General features: G+C 54.2%; 1 protein-coding gene across 2 annotated transcripts; it reads right to left on the bottom strand.

Moving 5' to 3' along the window:
• Positions 1-3,108: 3,108 nt before the first annotated feature.
• LOC116947671 (3-oxo-5-alpha-steroid 4-dehydrogenase 2-like) lies at positions 3,109-21,672 on the bottom strand. Of its 2 annotated transcripts, XM_076071005.1 has the most exons (6): positions 21,579-21,672; positions 11,920-12,313; positions 11,594-11,757; positions 9,679-9,780; positions 8,039-8,189; positions 3,109-3,304 (listed from the first exon to the last, which is right to left on the bottom strand). In XM_076071005.1, the coding sequence occupies exons 2-6, from the start codon at positions 12,189-12,191 to the stop codon at positions 3,238-3,240; spliced, it is 756 nt and encodes a 251-aa protein (XP_075927120.1). In that variant the 5' UTR covers positions 12,192-12,313; positions 21,579-21,672; the 3' UTR covers positions 3,109-3,237. The 2 variants fall into 2 exon arrangements, with proteins under 2 accessions (XP_075927120.1, XP_032819559.2); XM_032963668.2 differs by lacking the exon at positions 21,579-21,672 and having other exon boundaries at positions 11,920-14,583.
• Between the last annotated feature and the right edge of the window lie 1,076 nt (positions 21,673-22,748).

Genomic DNA, 22,748 nt, shown 5'->3' with positions numbered 1-22,748 from the left:
TGTGTCGTGGCTCCTGGAGGCAGGTTCTGTGTCGTGGTGCCAGGTTCTGTGTCGTGGTGCCAGGTTCTGTGTCGTGGTGCCAGGTTCCGTGTCGTGGAGCCAGGTTCTGTGTCGTGGCTCCTGGAGCCAGGTTCTGTGTCGTGGTGCCAGGTTCTGTGTCGTGAGCCCTGGCTCGGCTCGCCTGGGCTCCCGGGCTATTGGTCAGGGCGCGTACCGAACGCTTTCATTCCACACGCGGCTTCGTCGCCAACCCCAGGGCTCTCTGTGGGGGGGGGGGGGGGGGGTCACTCTGTCTAACTGCTATGAAGAAAGAAGGGTCGTGGCCCGAAACGTCGCCTATTGTGTATTGTTCCTTTTTGCGGGCCACAGGGCTATTGGCGAGTTTGGATTCTCGCTTCACGTCGGATCGTTTCGGAGTCAAGATCGTCGTGACCATCGCCGGCAGCCGTGCTCGCTCCACTGCTGGATGAAGGCCTCCCCAGACCGTTGGCATCTCTCACGACCCCGCGATGCGACAACAATCCTCCACCTGCTGCTACACCAGCTCACTTTCATCGCTCCGTCTCCGCACTGCACGTCCTCTCTCTCGCTCTCGGCCGAGTCCCCTAGCTCGGCGTTGAGGATTAATTTGCGGTGGCGGTGGCGGTGATGATGATGGAGGTTTTATTGCAATAAATCACTGATGGCGATGGTAGCGCTGGCGGTCGGGCGATGCGTGAGCGGGCCTCGCCAAGGTAATTGGTGGGGGGAGGGGTGGGCAATTGGGGGGTGGGCAATTGGGGGGGAGGTAATTGAAGGCTAAAGGTTGGGGCAGCACGTGGGGTTCACAGGGACTCAAATGCACGGGACGAGTCGCTCTTGTGGACTCGGATCCCGTTTTCTACCTAAACCCACGTGTGCGACTCTCGCCCCTGATTGGCTCACGGCAGCAACTGGGAGGAGGTGTGCGCTTCTCCTCGGGCCCCAATTGGCTGGCCCCACTGCGCTGAGCGCGGGTGGGAACTTTTACTTAACGTGGGAGCGAGGCACAAGCCCCCCCCCCACAGCCCTCGACTTCACCACAAAATCTGAGATATTAAGACTCCCGGGGTGGTTCAATGGCGGGGGGGGGGGGCAGCGGGGGATTGATTGTCCGTGCGGTCTCCCGATGGATCGGAGTTCTGAGACAATGGATCTCCCCACGTTTGCTCCGGTTGGGCCGCGTGCGTGCTGTTCGGCGGCACGATGTCCAACGTTTCGATCCACGTGCTGGGGGGGGGGGGGGGGGGGTTAACCAGTATCTGAATTGTTTAAGCTTAAATATTCAGTTCCGTGGAGCGAAACGACGGACATCGTGCTGAACAACAGGCAGGACGACCCGAAACGGAGCAGCACAACCGCGAACACCTACGCAGTGGTAGCAAGAGATTGAGTAAGTGGAGGGGGGATTCATGGGATCAGGGGTCCGGGTGGGATCAGGGGTCGTGACAGACCCCCATTAAGTTCACGACGCGAACCACACGTTCAGAAATCACGACATGCAGTGTTTATTACACAGCGCGAGTTGCTCAACACAGACGAGCGATCGCTGCATGATTTCAGGTCACAGTCCCGTCATCCGCATCATACTCCCATCAAATCCCCATCATTGCATTTACATCACAGCCTCATCGCCCCGCAGTGCCGTGCCCTCCCGCGGGGCAGATCCTCCGGGCACCCTCGCCATTGGCCGCGATGCGGGGATCGTGACGCGCGGACTCGCGGGGGGAGATAAATCCCCCGGCTCTAACTAAATCATCAATTAGCAAGCCAGTCAATGGGCTAGCCAGTCGGTCAGTTAGTGAGTCAGTGAGCTAGTCAGTCGGTCAGTTGGTGAGTCAATGGGCTAACCAGTCAGTCGGTGAGTTAGTGAGTCAGTGGGCTACTCAGTCGGTCAGTTAGTGAGTCAGTGGGCTAGTCAGTCGGTCAGTTGGTGAGTCAGTGGGCTAACCAGTCAGTCGGTGAGTTAGTGAGTCAGTGGGCTAGTCAGTCGGTCAGTTAGTGAGTCAGTGGGCTAGTCAGTCGGTCAGTTGGTGAGTCAGTGGGCTAACCAGTCAGTCGGTGAGTCAGTGGGCTATCCAGTTGGTCAATTAGTGAGTCAGTGGGCTATCCAGTCAGTCGGTGAGTCAGTGGGCTAGCCAGAAGGTCAATTAGTGAGTCAGTGGGCTAACCAGTCAGTTAGTGAGTCAGTGGGCTAACCAGTTGGTCAGTTAGTGAGTCAGTGGGCTAACCAGTCAGTCGGTGCGTCAGTGGGATAGCCAGTCGGTCAGTTAGTGAGTCAGTGGGCTAACCAGTGAGTCGGTGAGTCAGTGGGCTATCCAGTTGGTCAATTAGTGAGTCAGTGGGCTATCCAGTCAGTCGGTGAGTCAGTGGGCTAGCCAGTCGGTCAGTTGGTGAGTCAGTGGGCTAACCAGTCAGTCAGTTGGTGAGTCAGTGGGCTAACCAGTCAGTCGGTGAGTTAGTGAGTCAGTGGGCTAACCAGTCAGTCGGTGCGTCAGTGGGCTAACCAGTCAGTCGGTGAGTCAGTGGGCTATCCAGTCGGTCAGTTAGTGAGTCAGTGGGCTAACCAGTCAGTCGGTCAATTAGTGAGTGAGTGGGCTAGCCAGTCAGTCAGTGAGTCAGTGGGCTAGCCAGTCGGTCAATTAGTGGGTCAGTGGGCTAGCCAATCGGTCGGTGAATCAAATCGAGGTATCCGGTGAGCCCGTTCGTCACCTGAATATGAAAATAGCTCATCGGGTTCTTCCGGTTTAAATGAAACGTCTCCCGTTAATTAGTAAGTGGATGAGGTAGCCAGCCAATCATCAAGTAAGCTCGTGGGTCAAACAGTGATTCAACCAATTAGTGAGTGAATGAGGAGTCCCTCATTGAGGTCATCCAGCCAGTAAAACAGTCAGGTCAAATCGTCAATCAGTGGGCTATACAACCAGTCGCTCCATAGGCGATTCATTGAGCTGCCTGTCAGGCAAGCAGTCAGGCAATTCATTAATCGGATAGCGAGCTTGTCAATTCGTAATTTAGTCAGTCAACGAGTGGGTCAGTGAGTCTGCCAATGCAATCACTCAATCGGTCAGCCAGTCATTCATTCAGTCATTCGCTCATTCGTTCGATCAATGTCGGTGCAGGCACGACTGTGCTTCTTATAATTAACTACGATGACATCACGGTCATTGGCACCGCGCGCCTCCAATGGCTCCTGGCTCTCAGCCCCTGGCTCCTGGCTCACAGGAGGAAGGGGATGAGCGCGCGACGCGACTTGGGGTAGTTCTTGAACTTTTCGAGGTAGAATCTGCAATGGAGACACCGGGTTTAGTGAACTCGAAGACAATGGCGCAGCGGTGATCTGGGCGATGGCGGTGACGTTACCGATGTGATGTGGATGTCTTCCGGTTGCCCTCGCTGCGGTGATGGTGGTGATGGTGGTGGTGATACAGACGGATATGAGGTCCTTCTGGTGATGGAGATGGTGCTGATGGTAGCGGTAAGGTTATACGGGTTATGGTAGATGGTGATAATGATCATCACATTATAATGTGATTATGTCTTACGGGTTATGGTGGTGATGATAATGGTGACGGTGGTAAAGATTATGGTGGCGTTGTAACTATTGCTGCTTATCGTAGTGATGGGTATAACAATAGTGGTGATTATGTACTGGTGATGGTGGATGGTGCACGGGCCGAAGGCGTACATTGTGAAGATAGTGAATGGTGGTGGTGATGGTGGTGGTGGTGGTGATGGTGGTGGTGATGGTGGTGGTGATGGTGGTGGTAGTGCTGGTGATGGTGGAGATGGTGGTGGTTATGGTGGTGGTGGTGATGGTGGTGGTGGTGGTGATGATGGTGGTGGTGGTGGTGGTGATGGTGGTGGAGGTGGAGATGGTGATGATAGTGATAGTAGTGGTGGTGGTGATGGTGGTGGTGGTGGAGATGGTGGTGGTGATGGTGGTGGTGGTGATGGTGGTGGTGGTGATGGTGGTGATGATGGTGGTGATGGTGGTGGAGATGGTGGTGGAGATGGTGGTGGTGATGGTGGTGATGGAGATGTCGTACTGGTGGTGGTGATGGTAGTGGTGGTGGTGATGGTGGTGGTGATGGTGGTGGTGGTGATGGTGGTGGTGATGGTGGTGGTGATGGTGGTGGTGATGGTGGTGGTGGTGATGGTGGTGGTGATGTCGTACTGGTGGTGGTGATGGTGGTGGTGATGGTGGTGGTGATGGTGGTGGTGATGGTGGTGGTGATGGTGGTGGTGGTGGTGGTGATGGTGGTGGTGATGGTGGTGATGGTGGTGGAGATGTCGTACTGGTGGTGGTGATGGTGGTGATGGTGGTGGAGATGTCGTACTGGTGGTGGTGGTGATGGTGGTGGTGATGGTGGTGGTGATGGTGGTGATGGTGGTGGTGGTTGTGGTGGTGGTGGTGGTGGTGGTGGTGATGGTGGTGGTGGTGATGGTGGTGGTGGTGGTGGTGGTGATGGTGGTGGTGATGGTGGTGGTGGTTGTGATGGTGGTGGTGGTGATGGTGGTGATGGTGGTGGTGATGGTGGTGGTGGAGATGGTGGTGGTGATGGTGATGGTAGTGATAGTGGTGGTGGTAGTGGTGATGGTGATGATAGTGATAGTGGTGGTGGTGGTGATGGTGTTGGTGGTGATGGTGGTGGTGATGGTGGTGATGGTGGTGGTGATGGTGGTGATGGTGGTGGTGATGGTGGTGATGGCGGTGGTGATACAGACGGATATGAGGTCCTTCTGGTGATGGAGATGGTGCTGATGGTAGCGGTAAGGTTATACGGGTTATGGTAGATGGTGATAATGATCATCACATTATAATGTGATTATGTCTTACGGGTTATGGTGGTGATGATAATGGTGACGGTGGTAAAGATTATGGTGGCGTTGTAACTATTGCTGCTTATCGTAGTGATGGGAATAACAATAGTGGTGATTATGTACTGGTGATGGTGGATGGTGCACGGGCCGAAGGCGTACATTGTGAAGATAGTGAATGGTGGTGGTGATGGTGGTGGTGATGGTGGTGGTGGTGGTGATGGTGGTGGTGATGGTGGTGGTGATGGTGGTGATGGTGGTGATGATGGTGGTAGTGATGGTGGTGGAGATGTTATACTGGTGGTGGTGGACGGCGCGTGGCCCGATGGAGCACACGGTGAAGATGCCGGTGGTGGTGATGGTGTTGGTGGTGGTGGTGGTGGTGATGGTGGTGGTGGTGATGGTGGAGGTGGTGATTATGGTGATGGTGGTGGTGGTGGAGATGGCGGTGGTGATGGTGGTGATGGTGGTTGTGATGGTGGTGGTGCTGGTGGTGGTGATGGTGGTGATGGTGGTGGTAGTGCTGGTGATGGTGGTGGTGATGGTGGTGGTGGTGGTGGTGGTGATGGTGGTGGTGGTGGAGATGGTGATGATAGTGATAGTAGTGGTGGTGGTGATGGTGGTGGTGGTGGTGGAGATGGTGGTGGTGATGGTGGTGGTGATGGTGGTGGTGGTGATGGTGGTGATGATGGTGGTGATGGTGGTGGAGATGGTGGTGGAGATGGTGGTGGTGATGGTGGTGATGGTGGTGGAGATGTCGTACTGGTGGTGGTGATGGTAGTGATGGTGGTGGTGGTGATGTTGGTGGTGATGTCGTACTGGTGGTGGTGATGGTGGTGATGGTGATGGTGGTGGTGATGGTGGTGATGGTGGTGATGGTGGTGGTGATGGTGGTGGTGGTGATGTCGTACTGGTGGTGGTGATGGTGGTGGTGATGGTGGTGGTGGTGGTGGTGATGGTGGTGGTGATGGTGGTGATGGTGGTGGAGATGTCGTACTGGTGGTGGTGATGGTGGTGATGGTGGTGGTGATGGTGGTGGAGATGTCGTACTGGTGGTGGTGATGGTGGTGGTGGTGATGGTGGTGATGGTGGTGGTTGTGGTGATGGTGGTGATGGTGGTGATGGTGGTGGTGATGGTGGTGATGGTGGTGGTGATGGTGGTGGTGGTAGTGATAGTGGTGGTGATAGTGGTGATGGTGATGATAGTGATAGTAGTGGTGGTGGTGATGGTGTTGGTGGGTTTGTGGTGATGGTGGTGGTGATGGTGGTGGTGATGGTGGTGGAGATGGTGGTGGTGATGGTGGTGGAGATGGTGGTGTGGATGGTGGTGATGGTGGTGGTGATGATGGTGGTGGAGATGGTGGTGGAGATGGTGGTGGTGGTGGTGGTGATGGTGGTGGTGGTGATGGTGGTGGTGATGGTGGTGGTGGAGATGGTGGTGGTGATGGTGGTGGTGGTGGTGATGGTGGTGGTGATGGTGGTGATGGTGGTGGTGGTGGTGGTGATGGTGGTGGTGATGGTGGTGGTGATGGTGGTGGTGGAGATGGTGGTGGTGATGGTGGTGGTGGTGGTGATGGTGGTGGTGATGGTGGTGATGGTGGTGATGGTGGTGGTGATGGTGGTGGAGATGTCGTACTGGTGGTGGTGATGGTGGTGGTGGTGATGGTGGTGATGGTGGTGGTTGTGGTGATGGTGGTGATGGTGGTGATGGTGGTGGTGATGGTGGTGATGGTGGTGGTGATGGTGGTGGTGGTAGTGATAGTGGTGGTGATAGTGGTGATGGTGATGATAGTGATAGTAGTGGTGGTGGTGATGGTGTTGGTGGGTTTGTGGTGATGGTGGTGGTGATGGTGGTGGTGATGGTGGTGGAGATGGTGGTGGTGATGGTGGTGGAGATGGTGGTGTGGATGGTGGTGATGGTGGTGGTGATGATGGTGGTGGAGATGGTGGTGGAGATGGTGGTGGTGGTGGTGGTGATGGTGGTGGTGGTGATGGTGGTGGTGATGGTGGTGGTGGAGATGGTGGTGGTGATGGTGGTGGTGGTGGTGATGGTGGTGGTGATGGTGGTGATGGTGGTGGTGGTGATGGTGGTGGTGATGGTGGTGGTAATGGTGGTGGTGATGGTGCTGATGGTGGTGGTGGTGATGGTGGTGGTGATGGTGGTGGTGATGGTGGTGGTGATGGTGGTGGTGATGGTGGTGATGGTGGTGATGTTGGTAGTGGTGATGGTGATGGTAGTGGTGGTGATGATGGTGATGGTAGTGATGGTGGTAGTGGTGATGATGGTGGTGGTGGTGTTGGTGGTGATAGTGATGGTGGTGGTGATGGTGGTGGTGATGGTGATGGTGGTGATGGTGATGGTTGTGGTGATGGTGGTGGTGGTGATGTCGTACTGGTAGTGGTAGTGATAGTGGTAGTGGTGATGGTGATGGTGGTGATGGTGGTGATGGTGATAGTGGTGATGGTGATGGTGGTGGCGGTGGTGGTGATGGTGGTGGTGATGGTGATGGTGGTGGTGATGGTAGTGATAGTGATGGTAGTGATAGTGGTGGTGTTGGTGGTGATGGTAGTGATGGTGATTATGGTGATGGTGGTGATGGTGATGGTGGTGATGGTGATGGTAGTGATAGTGATGATGGTGATGGTGATGGTAGTGATAGTGGTGATGGTGATGGTAGTGATGGTGGTGATGGTGGTGTTGGTGGTGGTGATGGTGGTGATGGTGATGGTGGTGATGGTAGTGATAGTGATGATGGTGATGGTAGTGATAGTGATGATGGTGATGGTAGTGATGATGGTGATGGTGTTGGTGGTGATGGTAGTGATGGTGATGATGGTGATGGTGGTGATGGTGATGGTGGTGGTGGTGATGGTGGTGATGGTGATGGTGGTGATGGTGATGGTAGTGATAGTGATGATGGTGATGGTAGTGATAGTGATGATGGTGATGGTAGTGATGATGGTGATGGTGTTGGTGGTGATGGTAGTGATAGTGATGATGGTGATGGTGGTGATGGTGATGGTGGTGATGGTGGTGGTGATGGTGGTAGTGATAGTGGTAGTGATGGTGGTGGTGGTGGTGATGGTGATGGTGGTGCTGGTGGTGATGGTGGTGATGGTGGTGGTGATGGTGATGATGGTGATGGTGATGATGGTGATGTTGGTGGTGATTGTGATGATGATGGTGATGATGTCGTACTGGTGGTGGTGGACGGCGCGAGGCCCGATGGCGCACACGGTGAAGATGCAGAAGGTCGCCGCGGGGAGCGACCATGATGCCAGCGCGAAGCCGCTCCACTCCACGATCTCGCCCAGGAAGTTCGCGCCCGACACCAGCTCGAACAGACCCCCTGCAGGGGTCCATGTGGGGTCACGTGTCATCCCGTGTCCAGTTATCCCCTATCAAGGCATCCCGTGGCGAGTTACCCCTGTGGTGTTGTCGTGCGTCGCGTCTCCGTGAACACAACGTGGACTTAACGAGGCTACTTCCTCACTGTATTATAGAAAGCTTTCGCAATCGGTGAGGACGACATCAACAAATCAACGAAGAAGTCGGTGCCCCAGCTGTGAATCGCCACGGAGCGTGAGGTGCGCTTCCACGCCGCGTCCTCACGGTGCCTGCTCGTCGAGAGGAGCCGGCTGCCTCAGGCCCTGCCTTCTGCAGCAGGGCCCACCAACCGGCGGCTCCGGAGCCGCATGCGGTGACTCCTCTTTAAGGACTGCAGTGGCGGCTCTTGCAATTCGAAACATTAAATGCCTCTTTTTTTCTTATTTTCGTTGGAAGTCCAGTTTACTATGGAACTACAGTTTACCATGGAACTCCAGTTTACCATGGAAGTCCAGCTTACTATGGAACTCCAGTTTACCATGGAAGTCCAGCTTACTATGGAAGTCCAGTTTACCATGGAAGTCCAGCTTACTATGGAAGTCCAGTTTACCATGGGAGTCCAGTTTACCATGGAACTCCAGTTTACTATGGAACTCCAGTTTACCATGGAACTCCAGTTTACCATGGAAGTCCAGCTTACTATGGAAGTACAGTCTACCATGGAACTCCAATTTATCATGGGAGTCCAGTTTACCATGGAAGTCCAATTTACCATGGAACTCCAGTTTACCATGGGAGTCCAGTTTACCATGGAAGTCCAGTTTACCATGGGGAAGTAAGTTCACCATGGAAGTCCAGTTAACCATGGAAGTCCAGTTCACCATGGAAGTCCAGTTTACCATGGAAGTCCAGTTGACCATGGGAGCCCAGTTCACCATGGAAGTCCATTTTACTATGGGCAGGGGTTGGAATCCTGCGTCTCCAGACGAACCCGAGTCTCAATGACCATCCCAAACCGTGTGTATCCCCCGCGTGTGTGTAGGGGTACCCCTGTGTGTGTAGGGGTACCCCCATGTGTGTGTAGGGGTACCCCTGTGTGTGTAGGGGTGCCCCTGTGTGTGTGTAGGGGTACCCCTGTGTGTGTAGGGGTGCACCCTGTGTGTGTGTAGGGGTACCCCCATGTGCGTAGGGGTACCCCCATGTGTGTGTAGGGGTACCCCCCTGTGTGTAGGGGTGCACCCCCTGTGTGTAGGGGTACACCCCGTGTGTGTGTAGGGGTACCCCCTGTGTATAGGGGTGCACCCGCTGTGTGTAGGGGTACCCCTGTGTGTAGGGGTACCCGCTGTGTGTAGGGGTACCCCCTGTGTGTAGGGGTACCCCTGTGTGTGTAGGGGTACCCCCCTGTGTGTAGGGGTGCACCCCCTGTGTGTAGGGGTACCCCTGTGTGTGTGTAGGGGTACCCCTGTGTGTGTGTAGGGGTACCCCTGTGTGTGTGTGTAGGGGTTCCCCACCTTGTGGGATGCTGTAGTGGGTGTCTCCGGGGCGTCGCAGACCCCGCAGGATGCTGTCGCTGTGGATGTTGATCCCCATGCCCAGCGCGAACAGCAGGACCCCTGAACGCGACCACAGAGCCCGTCACTGCGTGCGAGTGTGCACCTAGCCTGGCACTGCAGCTCACGACACTCCCCTCCCACTGCTTCACGTTGGAGTTCCCGCTTCCCATCGTTTCTCTTCTCTACAAACTCTTAACAACAATGGCCTCGCTCTATTCCAGCAACGTGTCGTTCACGCTTGTCTATTACAAGCCTGACAGTGCTGTTTGTCGCTCTTCTCGTGACGCTTTCGCCCATTGAGCCCTGTGCTCAGCAGCTGCTGACGTCCCCGTCTCGAAGTGCGGATGATTTTACGCTTTTTTGCGGTTCGTTTGTTGTCCTTGCCCCGCACTGCCGATTAGCACGCACGGTTGGCTTCGTACGGTGCCATGGGAGTTCCTCACACGTGCTATTGTGTGTGCACCTAGCCTGGCACAAGCTGTTCGTGAGTTCTGGCTGTTGTTGTTGTTGTGTTTGTACCCTGGTGCGATATGAAAATATCAGCACTGCCGTGCCGGGCAGCCTTTCGATGTTCCTCGCTTATAGCACTTCACCAAACAGCCTATATATGATGCTATACGGGCTATATTTGTATTTCTTTTGCCAGTGTGCCTGTGTGTATGTAGGGTGATTCATAGCGAAGCCCACAACAACGAGTGGAACGCCGGGCGGATAAAACCCAGCATGTTGGCACAGTTCGGGGGGCACCATGTAGGGCATCTGCAAAGTCATCTCATTCAGTCGATACCTGGGTCTGTTCCGTCACCTCCTGCCAGCAGCGAGAGCATTCTATAATTCAGGTGGCCTCAAGATGTACCTAGCCTGGTACAAGCGTCGCGGTGACGTCTCTGCCACTTATTACAACTCTGATCGTGATTCATGGATTTTTGTTTTGGGTGAGTTGGGTGGTGTAACAAACAAAAAAGTGTGTCGTAAATCCCTCATCCAGCCGACACAGCTTATTGATGAAAGTGTCACGTGGTCAAACGTGCCAAGTGTTGTCGTTGGGGAGCGATCTCACCACGTGTACATGGCAACGACGTTTCGCCGGAGATTACATTCAGCATCGTCAGGTGAGCAGCTCTGATCGATCAGAGATGTATTGTCCCGCGACACGTCGTTAGCCAATGTCCAATGTCGTGAGATCGCTTTCCAACAACAAGAACAGCGACGCTGCTGCGAAAGCGGTAATACACTTGGCATCTTTATTAATTGTCGGGTGGAGGAAGATTTACGACACACATTTTTTTAACACGACCCAACCCAAATAAAAAAAACCCAATTATGAATCAGAGTTAATTTTCCGTGTACAATTTTACGTGCAAAATTAACTCTGATCGTGCTGTTTGTTGCTGGCCGCGCCCGTATAGAGCCCGTCAGCTTTTCAAACATTTAGAATGTTCATCAATTCGCCCCGACCGCTCGCGGATCGCGCTGTCCGCCCTCCAGGCCCGGGATCCTTGCCTCGCGGTCAGCAGCAGCAGCAGTATCTGCAGCAGTATCTGTAGCAGTAGCTGCTGCTGAGCGGATGCATCCCGGACCCTCCACGCGTTGTTTAAAATCAAGCGGCCGCTTCCACTCGCTGATGCGTGGGACTCGCCAAACACTCCGATGCGGGAACCCTTTTGAAACGAGTCTTCAGACTCGATTGGGCTTTTTAAAAGTGGAAAATTCCACGTAGCTTGCTATGAGAATTAGATGCAACCGGAGACTTGCGCTCTGCATTTAGCTCGGTGACTTGGCAAACAAAGACTCCGCGTGGGACACGCCCCCCCCCCCCAGCCCTTCCCCATCGCTCCCCCACCCCTACCTGGCCATGGAGTCCCCTTCCTACCTGCGATGAACCTAGGATCGCGGTGCCACCAGGGCGGGTATGCCACGCAGTGCAGGAGCTGGTGACCCTGCAGGAAGCCGTTGTAGGAGCAGAAGGCGAAGGCGTAGGCCACGATGACGAGTGGCGTGGGCCTCCCGTTACTCAGCAGCGAGAACACGAATGTCCTGCGGGGCGTGTGGGGGGGAGGGGGGGGCTAAGGTGAGGGGTCCGGCCGGGTCAAATTCACGAGCGGTCCAAGGGAAGAGTAGGCCCAAGGAGGGGGGGGGGAGGGCTGAGGGTCTAGCTGTGAAAGCTGCCCACGTGCACCCAGCTCAATGCCGTCCCACCTCTGGAAGTAGTGGCCGCAGAACATGAGAAGAAGCAGCGCGTTGGGCAGGGGCAGGGTGTCCGCCCCGCCGGCGCCCAGCAGGAGCAGCACGGGCACGAGGAAAGACGGCAGCTCCTGCAGGAACCACGCGAGGCGCGCCGGCAGCGCCGTCCCCGCCGCCTGGTAGCGCCCGTACTGCGTGTGGTGGCGCTGCTGGTGGAACAGGTAGGCCACTCCTCCGACCCCGAGGGCCCACGACATGAGCTGCACGGACAGCTGGCTGCACGCCATGGCCACGCCTGACCGTTCTGGTGTCCCGCGGAACTCAGGGGTGGAGCAGGGGGAGGGGGTGCAGGGACTCGTGAGTCCGGGGGGGCGGGGCGGGGGGGGCTGGTGGGGAGTGGGCCCGTTGACTTCGGCCGCACGGGGGGGTGGGAGACCAGCAGACAGACAGGCACACACAGGCAAAGATATGCAACGTGCACATGCACGTGCTGAGATATATACATACACACCGGCACATTTACGCAATACTGTCGGTATGCAGAATAAGACAAAGATCCCCCGTGCAGCTGTCGGCCCGAGGGGTGCGAGCGAGCGAGCGCATATTAAATCCGGAACGGCGTGAGGCCAGGACCACACGCGGCCGCCTTTGTTACACATGGGGACAGACCGAATCAGAATATTTATTTATACTGCAGGAGGAATCCGATGAGCCATGAAGCTCTTTTTGACAGACGTCCAAGTAGGGGCATGGGGTAAGAACGTTACAACAACAAACAGAATGAAAACACGATAGTCGTGCAAAGTAGAAGAAAGTTAAACAATTCACCTATAAACATACAAATACAACAACTAAACCATCCCCATCCTATCAGGCAAAGCCCACTGAGGTATTCACTTATTGTTTCAGAAGCGACATGGCCACAAATGATACCTCAACAAAGTGGCTTGTGCGGAAATTTGCAGCAGCAAACGAATCTAAACAATCTCATTAATCTCAATGCATGTTTCTAAATGTGGAGGGAAAAAATCCGGAGGGCCCGGGGGAAAAAAAATCAAATGCGACCACGGGGATAAACTGCAAATATACAGCAGGTGTCAAGGTCGGGATCGAACCCCCGAATCTCCTGCATACCTGGCGAGTAAAATAACATCTCACCACCGCGGCTGCCACTTAAACAAATCAAGTATATTAGTTTGAATTGCGTCATCACTTCCCGAACTTGCAAAAGGCAGTAAAACAACAGCAAAAACATTCCCCAGACCGCACCAAGACAACAGTGCACACAGTCCCCCTTACATTGACATGCTAATCTCTCCGATTTACCCGATCTTACATTGACATGCAAATTCCATCACTAGCCCCGCCCACTTCGCTTATGACCCTTGGGCTATACCCATCTCAAATATTTACAACATCCTGCCTCAGCAGCACTCCCGTTATGTTTTCACCTGATGACGGTTGCTTGCGTTGCGATCGAAACGTCGTGATATTTCTTTAATTATTTTTTCGATCTACGTGACTTTACCGAAAGAACCAATGAACATTAATTCCCGCAGTCACGAAAGCTTTAAGTCAAGATTGAACAATTATACAAATACATTTTATTTGTTTAAATTATATTTAAACAAATTATTGTATTTGTTCAAATGCTGTTCATGCCACAATACATAACTGAAAACATGTTTTATTCATTAAGATACTGAAATATTCAAATGTATAAAACAAAGATACCAACTGATAAAACGTACATATTCGCCATCCTTTTACGGCGAAAGTCCAACCGGTTCCTGCTGGTACACTGCATAATACCACTGTCCAGCATGTCACACGTGTTACGCATGACGGAACACCAATGCACAACATGCTCATCTCTTGTTATCGCTGTTAAAGTACGTTGCACCCTGCAGACGGAGCCGCCCTTGACTCAGAACTTTGCACTAAAATCAATAAATTCATAAAATGCGCGCCAGCTCTGTCCGTGCGCGGGAAAAAAAAGTATTTAATTCAGAGACTTCTAAATACAAAGACCCTGTCTCACGCACACTCACCATCTCTCACGCACACTCACCATCTCTCACTCACCATCTCTCACGCACACTCACCATCTCTCACTCACCATCTCTCACTCACCATCTCTCACGCACACTCACCATCTCTCACGCACACTCACCATCTCTCACTCACCATCTCTCACTCACCATCTCTCACGCACACTCACCATCTCTCACGCACACTCACCATCTCTCACGCACACTCACCATCTCTCACTCACCATCTCTCACGCACACTCACCATCTCTCACGCACACTCACCATCTCTCACGCACACTCACCATCTCTCACCATCTCTCACGGACACTCACCATCTCTCACGCACACTCACCATCTCTCAATCACCATCTCTCACGCACACTCACCATCTCTCACTCACCATCTCTCACTCACCATCTCTCACGCACACTCACCATCTCTCACGCACATTCACCATCTCTCAATCACCATCTCTCACGCACACTCACCATCTCTCACGCACACTCACCATCTCTCACGCACACTCACCATCTCTCACTCACCATCTCTCACGCACACTCACCATCTCTCACGCACACTCACCATCTCACACTCACCATCTCTCACGCACACTCACCATCTCTCACGCACACTCACCATCTCTCAATCACCATCTCTCACGCACACTCACCATCTCTCACGCACACTCACCATCTCTCACGCACACTCACCATCTCTCACTCACCATCTCTCACGGACACTCACCATCTCTCACGCACACCATCTCTCAATCACCATCTCTCACGCACACTCACCATCTCTCACGCACACTCACCATCTCTCACGCACACTCACCATCTCTCACTCACCATCTCTCACTCACCATCTCTCACGCACACTCACCATCTCACACTCACATCTCTCACGCACACTCACCATCTCTCACGCACACCATCTCTCACTCATCATCTCTCACTCACCATCTCTCACGCACACTCACCATCTCTCACGCACACTCACCATCTCTCACTCACCATCTCTCACTCACCATCTCTCACGCACACTCACCATCTCACACTCACATCTCTCACGCACACTCACCATCTCTCACGCACGCTCACCATCTCTCACTCATCATCTCTCACTCACCATCTCTCACGCACACTCACCATCTCTCACGCACACTCACCATCTCTCACTCACCATCTCTCACGCACACTCACCATCTCTCACTCACCATCTCTCACGCACGCTCACCATCTCTCACGCACACTCACCATCTCTCACTCACCATCTCCCACGCACACTCACCATCTCTCACGCACACTCACCATCTCTCACTCACACTCACCATCTCTCACGCATACTCACCATCTCTCACGCACACTCACCATCTCTCACTCACACTCACCATCTCTCACGCACACTCACCATCTCTCACTCACACTCACCATCTCTCACTCACCATCTCCCACGCACGCTCACCATCTCTCACGCACACTCACCATTTCTCACGCACACTCACCATCTCTCACGCACACTCACCATCTCTCACTCACCATCTCCCACGCACACTCACCATCTCTCACGCACACTCACCATCTCTCACGCACACTCACCATCTCACACTCACCATCTCCCACGCACGCTCACCATCTCTCACGCACACTCACCATCTCTCACGCACACTCACCATCTCTCACGCACACTCACCATCTCTCACTCACCATCTCTCACGCACGCTCACCATCTCTCACGCACACTCACCATCTCTCACTCACCATCTCCCACGCACACTCACCATCTCTCACGCACACTCACCATCTCTCACTCACACTCACCATCTCTCACGCATACTCACTATCTCTCACGCACACTCACCATCTCTCACTCACACTCACCATCTCTCACGCACACTCACCATCTCTCACGCACACTCACCATCTCTCACTCACCATCTCTCACGCACACTCACCATCTCTCACGCACACTCACCATCTCTCACGCACACTCACCATCTCTCACCATCTCTCACGGACACTCACCATCTCTCACGCACACTCACCATCTCTCAATCACCATCTCTCACGCACACTCACCATCTCTCACTCACCATCTCTCACTCACCATCTCTCACGCACACTCACCATCTCTCACGCACATTCACCATCTCTCAATCACCATCTCTCACGCACACTCACCATCTCTCACGCACACTCACCATCTCTCACGCACACTCACCATCTCTCACTCACCATCTCTCACGCACACTCACCATCTCTCACGCACACTCACCATCTCACACTCACCATCTCTCACGCACACTCACCATCTCTCACGCACACTCACCATCTCTCAATCACCATCTCTCACGCACACTCACCATCTCTCACGCACACTCACCATCTCTCACGCACACTCACCATCTCTCACTCACCATCTCTCACGGACACTCACCATCTCTCACGCACACCATCTCTCAATCACCATCTCTCACGCACACTCACCATCTCTCACGCACACTCACCATCTCTCACGCACACTCACCATCTCTCACTCACCATCTCTCACTCACCATCTCTCACGCACACTCACCATCTCACACTCACATCTCTCACGCACACTCACCATCTCTCACGCACACCATCTCTCACTCATCATCTCTCACTCACCATCTCTCACGCACACTCACCATCTCTCACGCACACTCACCATCTCTCACTCACCATCTCTCACTCACCATCTCTCACGCACACTCACCATCTCACACTCACATCTCTCACGCACACTCACCATCTCTCACGCACGCTCACCATCTCTCACTCATCATCTCTCACTCACCATCTCTCACGCACACTCACCATCTCTCACGCACACTCACCATCTCTCACTCACCATCTCTCACGCACACTCACCATCTCTCACTCACCATCTCTCACGCACGCTCACCATCTCTCACGCACACTCACCATCTCTCACTCACCATCTCCCACGCACACTCACCATCTCTCACGCACACTCACCATCTCTCACTCACACTCACCATCTCTCACGCATACTCACCATCTCTCACGCACACTCACCATCTCTCACTCACACTCACCATCTCTCACGCACACTCACCATCTCTCACTCACACTCACCATCTCTCACTCACCATCTCCCACGCACGCTCACCATCTCTCACGCACACTCACCATTTCTCACGCACACTCACCATCTCTCACGCACACTCACCATCTCTCACTCACCATCTCCCACGCACACTCACCATCTCTCACGCACACTCACCATCTCTCACGCACACTCACCATCTCACACTCACCATCTCCCACGCACGCTCACCATCTCTCACGCACACTCACCATCTCTCACGCACACTCACCATCTCTCACGCACACTCACCATCTCTCACTCACCATCTCTCACGCACGCTCACCATCTCTCACGCACACTCACCATCTCTCACTCACCATCTCCCACGCACACTCACCATCTCTCACGCACACTCACCATCTCTCACTCACACTCACCATCTCTCACGCATACTCACCATCTCTCACGCACACTCACCATCTCTCACTCACACTCACCATCTCTCACGCACACTCACCATCTCTCACTCACACTCACCATCTCTCACTCACCATCTCCCACGCACGCTCACCATCTCTCACGCACACTCACCATTTCTCACGCACACTCACCATCTCTCACGCACACTCACCATCTCTCACTCACCATCTCCCACGCACACTCACCATCTCTCACGCACACTCACCATCTCTCACGCACACTCACCATCTCACACTCACCATCTCCCACGCACGCTCACCATCTCTCACGCACACTCACCATCTCTCACGCACACTCACCATCTCTCACGCACACTCACCATCTCTCACTCACCATCTCTCACGCACACTCACCATCTCTCACTCACACTCACCATCTCTCACGCACACTCACCATCTCTCACTCACACTCACCATCTCTCACTCGCCATCTCTCACGCACACAACAACAACCGCCATTCGCCACTAAGTGGGGTGACGTCACCAGGGCGCCTGTGCCAGGCTAGGTGCACTTCGAGGCAATGTGAAGTGTCAAAAGCTCGCTGACAGGTCAAGGTACAGACCCAGGTGCCAAGGGTTGACTGACTGAGATGACTGCCAAGATGCATCACCTGTGCCCCCTACTGTGCCAACTTCCTACATTTTATCCGCCCAGCGCTCCGCTCGTTGTTGTGAGCGTCGCTCCTCTGTCCTTCGTTGTTGCTGGAGGACGACTGCCTCCAACTGCCCAGTAGCAGCGTCCTTCACGAGCCTCCTCCATAGAGGCCGATCTTGACACCGCTAGTACCAGTCTTCAGCGAGTCCACTCAGCTCCACATTTCCCCGTACCGCGTCAGTCTATTTATTTTCCGGCCCGTGCCGTGCCCGTTTAAGCCCCCTCTATCCGGCCAAACGGAAGCTTTTTGGGCACGCGTTGGCTTAGCATATCGGCAACATGACCTGGTCAACGCAGCCTTGCCCGCCGGAGGAGCCCGTTGATGGGACTGCGTCCAGATCTTTCAATGATTTGTGAGCTCCTCACACAATCCAGCCTGGTTAAATCGAGGATGGATCGTCGGCAGGCCAGGCCAAATGTTTCTAACCGGCGGAGATGTTCCATTGGAGGGGTCCCCGTTTCACAAGCATAGCGGAGGGAAGTCATGACTGACCGAGAAGACCCGCAGCTTCGTGTGGAGCAACAGACCGGGTAGCTTCCACACAGCCATACGCAGCCAATGAAAAGACATTTCCGTCCGACTGTTACGGAGTGAGACCTCTGCTGTCAAACCGCAGTCAAAAGCACACTGCCCAGACAATGGAAACACTCCACTCTCTCCACAACCGCCCCATCACGCACGCTCATCCTCTCTCTCACACACTTTCACACACACTCTCACACACACACTCACACACTCTCTCACACACACTCTCACACACACTCTCACACACACTCTCACAACAACAACAACAACCGCCATTCGCCACTAAGTGGCGGTGACATCACCACGACGCTTGTGCCAGGCTATGTGCACCCTGAGGCCACGTGAAGTGTCGAACGCCCGCTGGCAGGAGGTCACGGGGCAGACCCAGGTGCCACGGGTCGACTGACTGAGATGACTGGCTGATGCACCACCTGTGCCCCCTACTGTGCCAACCTGCTGTGCTTTAGCCACCCGGCGCTCCGCGCGTTGTTCTGAACGTCGCTCCTCCGCCCTCCGTTGTTGTTGGAGGGCGACTGCCTCCAACTGCCCAGTAGCGTCCTTCACGAGCCTCCTCCACAGAGGCCGATCTTGACACCGCTGGTACCAGTCATCGGCAAGTCCACTCAGCTCCACGTCCTCCTGTACCACATCACTCCATCTCTTCTCTAGTCCGTGCCGCGCCCGCTTAGCCCCCTCAATCCGGCCGAACAAAAGCTGTTTCGGCATGCGGTGGCTGGGCATGCGGGCTACATGACTCGGCCAACGCACACTCTCACACACACTCACACCCTCTCACAAAAGACAAAGATCCTCCATATAGCCTTAACAGACTGTAGGGGCAAGTGCTGTTAGCGAGCACCTATGAAGGCCGGAACGGTACACGAGGGGGTGGGTGGCCAGCACCACGCCCGACCGCCTTTGTCTCCCTAGTGGCGATGTTTACACACCGCACCCAGGTACTCATTTGAGGCTGAGTCGACCTAGGGGAGGCCCGGGACCGGTTTAGATAATAGTCACTGGTGTTGACCGTGAGCGGGAATCGAACCTGGGTCGCCAGGTTCATAGTGCAGCGCGCTAACCGCTACACTATCGCTCCCCACATGCACACTCTCACACACACACACACTCACCCTCTCTCATGCACACCCTCACACACACTCTCACACACACTCACACCCTCTCTCATGCACACTCTCCCACACTCTCACACACACTCTCACAAACACTCACACCCTCTCTCATGCACACACACTCACACACACACACTCACACCCTCTCATGCACACTCTCACACACACACACTCACCCTCTCTCATGCACACTCTCACACACTCTCACACACACTCACACACACACACTCACACCCTCTCTCATGCACACTCTCACACACACTCACACACACACTCACCCTCTCTCATGCGCACTCTCACACACACACTCACACCCACTCTCATGCACACTCTCACACACACTCACACACACACTCACACACTCACACCCTCCCTCATGCACACTCTCACACACACTCTCACACACACTCACACACACACTCACACACACACTAACCCTCTCTCATGCACACTCTCACACACACACTCACACCCTCTCTCATGCACACTCTCACACACACTCACACACTCACACACACACTCACACACACACTCACACACACACTCACACCCTCTCTCATGCACACTCTCACACACACTCACACACACACTCACACACACACTCACACACACACTCACACCCTCTCTCATGCACACTCTCACACACACACACACTAACCCTCTCTCATGCACACTCTCACACACACACTCACACCCTCTCTCATGCACACTCTCACACACACACACACTCACACCCTCTCTCATGCACACTCTCACACACACTCACACACACACTCACACACACACACTCACACCCTCTCTCATGCACACTCTCACACACACACACTCACCCTCTCTCATGCACACTCTCACACACTCTCACACACACTCACACACACACACTCACACCCTCTCTCATGCACACTCTCACACACACTCACACACACACTCACCCTCTCTCATGCGCACTCTCACACACACACTCACACCCACTCTCATGCACACTCTCACACACACTCACACACACACTCACACACTCACACCCTCCCTCATGCACACTCTCACACACACTCTCACACACACTCACACACACACTCACACACACACTAACCCTCTCTCATGCACACTCTCACACACACACTCACACCCTCTCTCATGCACACTCTCACACACACTCACACACTCACACACACACTCACACACACACTCACACCCTCTCTCATGCACACTCTCACACACACTCACACACACACTCACACACACACTCACACACACACTCACACCCTCTCTCATGCACACTCTCACACACACACACACTAACCCTCTCTCATGCACACTCTCACACACACACTCACACCCTCTCTCATGCACACTCTCACACACACACACACTCACACCCTCTCTCATGCACACTCTCACACACACTCACACACACACTCACACACACACTCACACCCTCTCTCATGCACACTCTCACACACACTCATACTCACCCTCGCTGCACGCGTGGTCCGGCACTCGCGATTTGCCACTTCCTGCCTAAGTCCACGACCACAGGAGGAAACTCGCTTTTCCTCCTCCTCCTCCTCCACCCCGTGTCACTCACACAGTAACACCCACGTGTCACACACGCAATGACACTCCCACGTGTCACAGTGTCACAACGCCTCGCACACGCAGTGTCCCCGCGGGTCACTCACCCACACAGCGTCAGCACGCGTGTCACTCACTCACGCAGTGTCACCGGGTGACACTCACACAGTGACACTCACACAGTATCATAAGAGGTGGAATTACCCTGTAGTCGTTACCGCTGCAGGCTCCCCGCTCGTGAACCCGCGCCCTGTGATCTGACTCCCCCTGTGGAGGCGAAGCGCTTTTATGTAACGCGAGCTTGACCTATTGACCCGCCAAATCGATGACTCACTCACGCACGTGATCGGTCCATTTTCAGCCATCCTGGCAATCCACTGCTGCATGAGGCCCCCCCCCCCACCCATTCTCTCCCCAACGTGCGTCTCGTGGTGGGGGGGGGTCAGTTGAGCACACGTCAGCACCGCTGGGCAGGGTCTGGAGTAAAGACGCGGGGGGCTAGCGGTACAGTATAACAATTCATTTGTTTACTTCGCTGCCCTTCCCCGGCTCGCCACGTGACGACGCCGAATTTGAGAGATTCTTGACTTGCCACGTGGACCTCTGCAGGGCTGCTGGCGTCGACGCGGCGTGCCTTGTGAAGCAGCATCATGCCACAGTTCCGTTGCGTTAGGGGCCGTCCATAAATGACGTCACGCACCTAGGGGGAGGGGGGGGGTCAGACATTTGTGACGATGTGTGACGAGAGGGGGGGGGTTGAGAAATGTGACGTCACATCAAAATGCGCAACTTTAAATAAATATAGAAAACACGTTCTACTTAATTAAATAGACTTTTTAATAAATGTTTTCTCCCACAACATCAGAGTGCACCGCCACTTTAAATACGCACTACAATGACGATAGTTTAAAGCGATTTGAAGCTTGTTTATTTTCAAAATGGAAATATGGTTTGGGGGGGGGGAGCAGAGCTTTGTGACGTCATATTTGAGGGGGGGTCTGACTGTTTGTGACGCCGTGTGACGAGGGGAGGGGGGTAAAAAATCGTCCAAAATCGCGTGGCGTCATTTATGGACGGTTCCTTACTTCCACCTCTTGACACAGTGACTTCTCCACGCGTGTCACTCCCAGCGACGACTCCGCGTGTCGCTCACAGTGACGACTCCGCGTGTCACTCACAGTGACGACTCCACGTGTCACTCACAGTGACGACTCCACGTGTCACAGTGACGACTCCACGTGTCACTCCCAGTGACGACTCCGCGTGTCACTCACAGTGACGACTCCGCGTGTCGCTCACAGTGACGACTCCGCGTGTCACTCACAGTGACGACTCCACGTGTCACTCACAGTGACGACTCCACGTGTCACTCCC

Source organism: Petromyzon marinus, chromosome 31 (genome assembly GCF_048934315.1).
Source record: "Petromyzon marinus isolate PM22_M1 ecotype Great Lakes invasive population chromosome 31, UKy_Petmar_22M1.pri1.0, whole genome shotgun sequence".
Classification (NCBI taxonomy): Eukaryota; Metazoa; Chordata; class Hyperoartia; order Petromyzontiformes; family Petromyzontidae; genus Petromyzon; species Petromyzon marinus.
The sequence above is the reverse complement of the archived record's forward strand: the minus strand, read 5'-3'. Positions and strand labels throughout refer to the sequence as shown.